The sequence below is a fragment of the Dunckerocampus dactyliophorus genome, chromosome 1, assembly GCF_027744805.1.
Source record: "Dunckerocampus dactyliophorus isolate RoL2022-P2 chromosome 1, RoL_Ddac_1.1, whole genome shotgun sequence".
In the NCBI taxonomy this organism is placed as follows: domain Eukaryota; kingdom Metazoa; phylum Chordata; class Actinopteri; order Syngnathiformes; family Syngnathidae; genus Dunckerocampus; species Dunckerocampus dactyliophorus.
In genome coordinates, this window is record NC_072819.1 from 51,364,899 (window position 1) to 51,375,134 (window position 10,236).

Here is a 10,236-nt window from a genome sequence, read left to right on the forward strand (position 1 = left end):
AAAAGTTTACCTCTTTTTTTCCCCCAGGTAGTCTTTCTTTTGAAAGCATTAAGCGGCAATTGATTTTACGTAATTGTTTATTTTGAACCTCAACGACGACGTTTCACTGCAATCTAACAACCAAATAAGTGGTTTTGTGTATTCTGGGTGTGAGTAAAATAGTGACTGAAAACTGCAATCCCTTGCAGAAATAAGTCAGAGAAAATTATTTACTTGAGAGTAGCAACGTGGGACGACAACTAGGAGATCATGTTCTGTTATTTTTGACATACCGTACACTTTACGTACTTTTGTACATTTGTGTGTGTGTGTTTTCTTTTAACAAAATACAGTGAGACATTGCAAAGGCAGTCCTCGCGGTTGAGTGGTTGTTCTGCTCGCGTTAAGGGCGCTGACAGCATGGCCAACACGGAGCAAAATTCGTTCGATCTTCACGGAGACGAAGAAATAATTGAAGTCATTGACCTTAACGACACCGAGGCAACTCCAGGTGCGTGGAGAAAAATGCACGCAAACCTCGATTCAATTTGATTACGACACAAACGTTTCCGGCTGCGGTGACGTCATTTCACACAACATGTACTATATTGAGAGCATACAGTACCTTGACCAGTGAAGGCGAGCACACCGTTCACATGCTGTATCTGCATATAATAATATTTTATAATAGATTTTCAACACTAAAGAACCGACACTTGGATACTCTGTAAAGTAGTCCGTGTATAGCTTGCATAACAGTATACATTTACTGTCCTCTCAAAATAACTCAGCACTCAGACAAACAAAAGAGGGTACATACACCCCTCAGTGAAATGTCAATATTTTGTGTGGCTTCCGTAACTGATTTCCCAGCACTGCCTTAACTTGGGTTGCTTCTGGTATCGTCTTCCATGACGACACCATGCAGCTGCTGGACCTTCCGTTTGAGGTTGCCTAATAGGGTTTAGGTCCATCATCACCTTTACCCTCAGCTTCTTTTGCAAGGCTGTGGTCATCTTGGTGGTGTGTTTGGGGCCCTGATGTTGGAATACTGTGCTGCAGTATGCTGGCATTCACGTTTCCTTCCATGAACTGTAGCTCCCCGGTGACGGCAGCACTCGTGCAGCCCCATTGCACGACACCCCGACCACCATTGCTCTTCTTTTTTTGGATCGGAGTGACAGGTATAAGAGGGAACTCAAGGTCTGCTGCTCCTGAGTATCATTTCCGTGCCGTGCTGGAATAAGCAGTTCCAGTTTGTGTATTTCTATACCGGACGGCTCGTCGCGTCATCCATTTATTTTATAGTCTCTTCTCAAACCTTTTGCTTCCACTCCCAGACGACTTGGCAGACGACTTGGAGGATGTGGACTTTGGGGAGCCTTCTGCTGCCTACAACGACGAGGGCTGGGAGACGGAGGATGAGATGGAGGCGGAGGCGGAGCAGGATGACAGTGAGATGACCTTCTCCAGGCACACCGGTATGGGCCGCATTCTGCCACGACCCCCCCGCTCTAGAGAGGGTAGTGTTTTTTTAACTTGACTTTGGTCTGCTGTCACCGCTCAGGCTCCGTGTTTTGCGTCAGCTTGGACCCGGCCACCAACAGCCTGGCGGTGACGGGAGGAGAGGATGACAAGGCGTATGTGTGGAGGGTGAGCGACGGCCACGTTGTGTTCGAGTGCACGGGTGAGTCTCCACGGCTACGACGCAGACACTCCTTCCAGGTAGTCCTCGGGTGATGTACGAGCTCCAACGCGGGACTGTGACATCAGGCGGGTTTTGGTGTAAGTTGGATCTTACACATGAAGGACAATAAAATACTAATAAAACAAAAATACTACAATAAGACCCTGAATACAAGAATAACATGAAAAACTAATAACATTTTTTTTTTTTTTTCAAACTCGCTGCTTTGAATTTTGTGGCTTCACTCCATCACGACTTTTCAAAAATACATGGCCTAATAAATCGTGCTATAAATCGTGGTTGAGGTCGGCCTACCAACGGGCTGCCGTCGTCCTTCGTTTGTGGCGGTTGATTGGCTCCACAGCCAACCACGATAAGTGAATCTCCACCAAGTAGGATTCAATATCAATACATGGAATATTGACAAAGTTGGAGCATAGAAAACCTGTTGACGACTTCCTAAATAACATCATTAGAGCCCTCTAGACATGAAATAACACCCCTACAGTCACCTTTACACTAGGGATCGGCTGCTGATCTGCTGTATTTTGAAGATCGGGTAATATTGGCTTCCGCCACGAGATCAGGCCACTCTGGTTGCCCAATGGTGGGCGTGGCCACACCACTGGCCATCTAGACACTTCAGGTATCAACTTATTGCCCCCCCCCCATGTGAGTAATGGTCTCACCTTGGCCACCCCGATCAAACATTGGAGGTTTTGTGCCTGAAATCGGCCGATACCGGTACACATCAGACGGTATAGGACAGACACATGCAGCGTGAACACTCGTGTCGTTCAGCCTGCGTGCTAATGAGAGACGAGGAAAGCAAACACGCATGCACGGACGTGCCCACTTATGGACTTTGTCGTGTATGGATTACGGGGCAGGCTTAATCAAAAGTATGTTTGTCTTTCCTTGATGGGACGTGCGTAACCAAGGACACCTGGACATTGTCCAACAGACAGAATGAACGACAACGCCTTCCTTTCCACCTCCACAGGACACAAAGACTCGGTCACGTGCGCCATGTTCAGCCATGACTCCTCCCTGGTGGCCTCGGGCGACATGAGCGGCATGATCAAAGTCTGGAAAGTGGAGACCAAACAGGAGATCTGGTCTTTCCAAGTGGGAGATCTGGAGGTAAAGAGTGCGTGGTCAGCTGAAGAAAATGAGCCCCGTTAACCCCCCCCCCCCCCCCCCCCCCCCCCCCTTTAGTGGCTGGAGTGGCACCCCTATGCTCCAGTGCTGCTAGCAGGAACTGATGATGGCAACGTGTGGATGTGGAAGATCCCCGGCGGTGACTGTAAAACGTTTCAGAGTTCTTCGTGCCAAGCCACCAGTGGAAAAATCCTTCCTGATGGTGCTCCACACAGACACCCCCCTTCCCCAACCAAGCTCAAATGTCTATTTTATTTTGACCCTTTCTGCTCAGGTAAACGTGCTGTGGTGGGTTATGAGGACGGGACGGTGCGCTTGTGGGATCTGAAGCAGGGCAACACCATCCACGTCATCAAAGGTGAGTCTTTGCTTCAGCTTGGGACGCAACACCAGAAACTTAAACACACAGCTTTTACTTCAAGCATGGACGTGAACTAGCACCCCTACAGTCACCTCTCTCTTGGTACTACCCAATATAGTTGACAAAAGAAGCGTAAACAAACCATTGAAAACATAAATAGACTCGTGCTCCTGTGTGTTCCTGTAAATGTGTGCCGGTGCTAGGGTAGCTGAGTGGGGGGCGGACAGGAAGTGACGTCGGGGGTTTAGAGTTGAGTTTTAGCTCGGTTACGGCTGATAAATCAAACTGCAATAAAAGCCTGTTGTTCCGGCAATCATGTCTGGTGCTTGTGTATCTCACCAAACACTGCAGTAACATTACAGACCATGTGTGTACCCATGTAAATAGTTTAAATGCTAGTATGCTAACACCTAGCATGATAGTGCTAAGTGTTTATATTTGTGTCTACCCATGAAATTGTTAAAAATGCTAGTATGCTAACACCTAGCATGATAGTGCTAAGTGTTTATATTTGTGTCTACCCATGAAATTGTTAAAAATGCTAGTATGCTAACATTAGCATGCTAACAGCTAGCAGGACTAAATTGCATATTTAGATAACTTGTACTTATTTGCGGCACTAAATGAAGCATTTTCAAGCATAAAAGAAGCATTGTAATTGTTACTGTACTATTGTATATTGGCCACTAGGTGTCAGTAATTGTTCAGACAGACACCAGATGCGATTGCCAGAACAGGCGTTTATTGCAAGTTTAAATTCTTTCACAACAGGCACAATAATCATAATAATAACATGTGCTGCTGTTGGGGCCATTAGTCAAGACAAGCTGAAACTCAACTCTGAACCCCCAACGTCACTTCATGTCCTCCACACATCTGTCTGCCTGCCACTAAGGTCCCCTAGGAAACACATTTACTGTGACACACACCAGCAGGAGTTTTATTTCTGTCTTAAATGGCTTATTTACTCTCATTATGTGGACTATATTGGGTAGTAGGAGTGGAAAGCCATTTATAGCCGCCATTACAATACATTGATGAGACAACAGCCACCGCAGGAAGTACGGACAAAAGCAAGGAACTGCTACCATGTGAGTCTATGTTATCTTGCATGTCTCATTTTCTCTGATTATGTTTACTATATTAGGTAATACAAAGGTAAAGGTGACTATAGGGGTGTTATTTCATGTCTGGAGAGCTCTAATCATGTTACAAACTGTATTTAGAAGATTGGAAAGAAAACGACCAATATAATCCAGTCATTCATATTGACGGTCAGGTCTGGTCTGAAACCAATGAACTCTTTCGATACCAAGGATGTGTGCATACATTTTTATAAACGCCCCGTCCCAAAAAGAGGCGATGTTGATGCAACTCTGCACGTAAAGAGCACATTTAAGCCATAAAAAGGAAGTGCATTTGACAAGCGCTCGGCATGGATCACGGATGACAGGAAGGAGGGAGTGAGAGAGCGTGGCGTGCAGAAGGTGACGCATGCACTCGCACACAAGCACACGTGTGCACACACATAGCTGAGTTCCACATGTGACCAGTGTAACTACTGTAGTTGGTGGTGTTATGTTATGTTTTTGTCTTGTTTATGTTGGTATAGTTGCTGACATATTTCATATTTGTGCCAAAGTCAAAGTTATGCTTGAAATGTATCTTTTCACAATTTAGTCAGGAGCTGATGTTTCCCCAAAACTTAGCTATGTTCTACTGCTGATTACTAAAGAAGGTTAGAAGCTTAGAAAGTAACTTTGCTTTCCTGATGAAAGAGGGGAGTCTAATGTTTGCTGTGGTGGGTTCCATGTTTCTAGAAGCATACGACGCAACGTTGAAAGATCAGTCGCTCCTGGACGGGGTGTCTGTTGAAACATGGCTGGCAGTGAGTACGTTAACCATGATAAAGGAGGGATGAAGACTTTATTTCTTTGAAAACAGGTCAGGATGGACACAAGGGGGCGCTGACGTGCCTCGCATGCAGCAAGGACGGCTCTCTGGTGCTCACGGGCTCGGTGGACGGCCGTGCAAAGCTGGTCAACACTGCAGCCGGCAAGGTGGGTGCCGCAGCAGGATGACACACTCTTGAGACTCCTAATGTGTGTTTCTGTGTCTGCGTCCGTGTAAGGTGGTGGGAGTGTTCTCTCTGGAGGGGGGCAAAGCCACAGGGCGGAGGGACGAGGACGAGTCCAACTCTGTGGAATCCGTGGGATTCTGCAACATGTAAATGTCACATTTGATTTGTGTCAAACTGAACCGGAAACGGGAAGAGACGTGAGCAAGCCTGTCTTCCGCAGCCTTCCCCTCATCGCCGTGGCATACCTGGACGGCACCTTGGCCATTTACGATCTCTCCACGCAGGTCCTGCGACACAGCTGCCGACATGAGGTTTGCACCTTTGCTTTTTTTTTTTTTTTTTTTTTTAAAAAGATGTCCAGCCCACCCCAACAACCCTGAGCCTCTGCTCCCCCAGACGGGCATCGTTCACCTACAGTGGGAGGAGTCTTCTTCTGTGGTGTCTACCTGCAGTTTAGATGGAGCGCTGCGGCAGTGGGATGCTCGCTCTGGCTACATGGTGTCCGAGTACCGTGGCCACGCTGCAGAGATCCTGGACTTCACCATGAACAGGTACGACTGAACCTCTCCACCTGGTCCACGTGCGCTCCTCCCTCCTTTAGCACCATTACTTGCTTCCGGACCAAATAGGGTTCAGTATTAATAAATGCAATGCCTGCGATCTTCTAAATACGTTTTTAACCTTGTTCGAGCCCTCGAGACATGAATGCGTACTTCCTGCGGTGGCTGTTGTCTCATCAATGTATTGTAATGGCGGCTTTCCACTCCTATTACCCAATATAGTCCACATAATGAGAATAAATAAGACAGAAATTAAACTCCTGCTGGTGTGTGTCACAGTAAATGTGTTCCCTAGGGGACCTTAGTGGTGGGAGGACAGGAAGTGACGTTGGAGGTTCAGGGTTGAGTTTTAGCTTGTGGTGGGTTGTGGCCCCAACAGTAGCCCAGGTTATTATTGTGATTATTATGCTATTACTAGCGTGATTGTCTTACCAAACAATGTTTGACACCTAGTGGCCAATGTAGAGTACTGCAGCCACAATTAGAACGCATCTCCGTCCTTCTATTTGTTTTTGAATTCGTTTAGTTTGTTCATTGAGCCGTTTTTATGCTTGAAAATGCTTCATTTAGGCCAAGAGTAAGTACAATTTACTTAATTTGGTTGTTGTTTTTATTAATTTTACAAATAAGCCGTATTCAACCACGAAACAGCCATCATTTATGAATGAATGCATGCAGCAGGGTGAGGGTGTGATGTGGTGAAGGACGACTGCAGTGGAACCCGTTTACGTCACCAGCCCGTCTAACGCCAACATATCAGTCCCGTGTTTGACTTGTGCCCACTCCGGTCATTTGGGTAGTAGGCCTGTCACGATAATCGATAAATTGTTGAATGAAGTGGTGAAGAAAAAAAAAAAAGATAACTATGCCCCCCTTGATAAATAGTCATGTGCAAGCGTGCTTGTTTTCCTGGTCTCTGTGCCACACAGGCTGGATGGCAAGAGGGTTCACTCTGCACGTGTCTGTGCGCATCGGTTCTATAGTGGAATGAAAGGAGGGAGTGAACCCTCCCATCCTTTCGCTCAGCCTCTTTGTGGAGGCGGGGCTACTAGTGAGTGGGTACAGAGGGTTAGCATTTAGCTTTGTGAGGCAGCATACGCTAACATGAATGAACGCCACAGCCGACAGCCACAGTGTGGGAACATTTCGGTTTAAACAGAATAAACACGTTGAGCACATGAACACAGACGACCGACACAGACATTTTTCTCAACTGGACGGAAAAAAAAACGACAGATGCAGGTGACTCAGGCAGCGGAGCCTTCGTGCCGACAGTAACGATTCCTGAGGCGTTTGGTCGGCAAATATAAACAAAACAGTGCCCTCTCACCAACAATGCCGCTGGCTACATTGCAAAAACATGCATACAGTATATACATACATATATACATACATACATACATACATACATACAGGCAACTTCTGTGTCAAGCTGTCTCACACAGGTACGCCATACTTGAGTACCATCTAGTGGTTCCAATGTGAAGTACACCTGTCATGATAATGAAAACATTTTGCCGATAATATCGAATATTGACGATAATTTGTAGCACAATTATCGACTAGCAAATTTTGTTGTCGTGACAGGCCTACAAAGGAGTAATTTCTATGAAAAATGGGTGCGTTTATGCTGACGTGTGTTGTAGTGTTGTCAAATTCATCATCGGACCCCTCGTGGAAATTGTACTAACAAGATGCACCCATTTATTCTTTTTATTGTTGGCCACCAGAGGGCGCATTGCTCAAAGCTATTTACAGTAACCATGAGGCTAAGGGGTTCCACTGTTCCACTGTTCTACTCTCTGGTCCTCATCTGTCTTGCAGGGAGGCCACGCTGGCAGTCACTGCATCAGGAGACAACCAAGCCAAAGTCTTCTGCCTCCAAAGACCCGATCGGTAAAAAAAAAACAAAATGTGAGAGCTTAGGAAAGACAGCTGAAATTGTCAGGAATCAGGACAGCATCTTTTCTCTCCCGGTGTGGCCCGGTGGAGGAAGAGATGTGTGCAGTCACTTGTCTTCCCTGTCCAACCTTTACCTTCATCTTCTGACCTGTCAGCTCACATGTAAATACAGCATGAGAAATATCCTCAATCTCTTTATTCACTCTCATCTCACACCTGCCAACATGTACACATTTTTTGTAGTCAGCAAAAAAACAAGAAAGAGTGTCCAGCTTGTACATTATTTCCTGTCTGTACGACACGCTCAGACGCCATGCAGCTCCGCTAACGCCCTCTCCTCAGAGTTCCTGATCAACATTTGCAATTAAAATGATTAGTTCCTGCTGCAATAACACTCCCCTTCTCTCTTTAATCACCATTGTTCACTAGCGGCGAAGGAAGCTAACAAACTAAATACGAGAGTTGACATCACGCCACATTTTATGGGCCTGTGGCACATTGGAGAAAAACATCTGAACAAAAACAAAACCAAAAAACAGGAAAAAATAGAGCAGAGGCCATAAGGTCAATTAGGGATGTCCCGAACCACACTTTTTTTGGCTTCCGATCTGTTTTTTTTTTTTTTTTACAATAAGCTTTTGTAACGTGAATGTTTGGAAGTGAATATGGTTCTGAAAATAGCTCCTCAAAGCATTAAAAAGAATGCAAGCAAAGTATTTATATTGTTTGGCTTTTGTAACAAACCTCTGTGAGTCAGGTCCCTAATCCAATAAAAGATCACATTTTTTTAAAATGGTTTTAGGGTAGGACTAATCATGTGACATGGTTATAGATCAATATGTGGTGTGATTTAGAACATAAGACTTTTTTTAACAAACTCTCTTCAGTGCAATGGTAATTTGTTGATGGTCCCTAGCATAAACAACCAGCGGTTAGGGCAGCACTTCCCTTGTGAGCTCCCCCCACCATGACACAGCAGTCCGGGCACAGTGAGGGGGAGCTACCGCTGTAGCTACAGAGCAGAACGTCCACTGTGAAGCTAACTTCAGCACGGTACACCACGGACATGTCTTCTTCATGCGGGTGGCAACCGGCCCGGTCTTACTGAGGAGTTGTCAACATTGATGCCAACCGCCATAATACAAATGAAGAAGACATTTGTAGACGGTCCCTGCGCTCCGGTCTCGCTGCCGGCTTCTCACAGAGATCAATAGAAGTCAGACTACACAGAACACGGCCCGTTTTGATAAAAACTGGGTTGTAGCTGTTTGTCTGTGTTGCCACGGTTGGAAAGAGGTAAGGTTTGCTGTGTTAGAGACATTCACTTGGGAGTTATTGATCCCGGAAGTGTGAATATGTCAATATGTTTCCATCTTTACCACAGTCGCTTTTCCCTCGCAAAACTGTTTTGCGTTATCTCGCAAAAGTTTGTTGTGTTTTTTTTTTACCCATCATATTTTTTTTTCTCCATGTCCTCTCCGGGGCTCCGTAGTTATGTCTCCTCATAATATTATAACTTTATTCTCATAATATTATAACGTTATTCTCATAATATAACATTATTCTCATAATATTATAACATTATTCTCATAATATAACATTATTCTCATAATATTATAACATTATTCTCATAATATTATAACGTTATTCTCATAATATAACATTATTCTCATAATATTAAAACATTATTCTCATAATATTATAACGTTATTCTCATAATATAACATTATTCTCATAATATTATAACTTTATTGTCATAATATTATAACGTTATTCTCATAACATTATTGTCATAATATTATAACTTTATTCTCATAATATAACATTATTGTCATAATATTATAACATTATTCTCATAATATAACATTATTCTCATAATATTATAACATTATTCTCATAATATAACATTATTCTCATAATATTATAACGTTATTCTCATAATATAACATTATTCTCATAATATTATAACTTTATTCTCATAATATTATAACGTTATTCTCATAACATTATTCTCATAATATTATAACTTTATTCTCATAATATTATAACGTTATTCTCATAATATAACATTATTCTCATAATATTATAACATTATTCTCATAATATTATAACTTTATTCTCATAATATTATAACTTTTATACTAATACTAACTAACTAATACTAACTAACTATACTAACTTTTATAACTAATATTATAACGTTATTCCCGTCAAATTGCAATTTTTTTCTCTTGATATTTTCACATTATTATGGTAAAATTCCTGCTGATTTTGCCATTTTTGCTGTGTTGTTTTAAATGATTATGTTATGAGAATGTGCTGCGGGCCACACCTTGGCCCCCCCAATGTAAAGACACTGAAACATAGTGAAATGCTGATACTGACAACTAATGATAAGACAAAGCTTCGTCTTCAAATGTAACTAATGATACATAATGATAATGTATCACACATAAATACTGTAATAATATGTCCAATAACATTTCAAATATGTACAAATGTCAAA

At 43.3% G+C, this 10,236-nt stretch overlaps 1 protein-coding gene across 1 annotated transcript; it reads left to right on the forward strand.

The window, feature by feature from the left end:
• The first annotated feature begins 194 nt into the window (after nt 1-194).
• aamp (angio-associated, migratory cell protein) lies at nt 195-7,911 on the forward strand. The gene is made up of 11 exons (XM_054796857.1): nt 195-490; nt 1,320-1,460; nt 1,547-1,666; nt 2,670-2,809; nt 2,885-3,029; nt 3,102-3,185; nt 5,133-5,248; nt 5,320-5,414; nt 5,489-5,579; nt 5,665-5,819; nt 7,653-7,911. Exons 1-11 carry the CDS (start codon nt 400-402, stop codon nt 7,726-7,728), a joined length of 1,254 nt encoding a protein of 417 aa, XP_054652832.1. The 5' UTR covers nt 195-399; the 3' UTR covers nt 7,729-7,911.
• Nucleotides 7,912-10,236: the final 2,325 nt, after the last annotated feature.

Excerpts from the sequence above, each read along its gene's own strand:
- aamp (XM_054796857.1), top strand. The coding sequence starts at position 400 with ATGGCCAACACGGAGCAAAATTCGTTCGATCTTCACGGAGACGAAGAA. Across the intron at positions 1,667-2,669 it reads CGTTGTGTTCGAGTGCACGG|GACACAAAGACTCGGTCACG; the intron begins GTGAGTCTCCAC and ends CCACCTCCACAG. Across the intron at positions 2,810-2,884 it reads TCCAAGTGGGAGATCTGGAG|TGGCTGGAGTGGCACCCCTA; the intron begins GTAAAGAGTGCG and ends CCCCCCCTTTAG.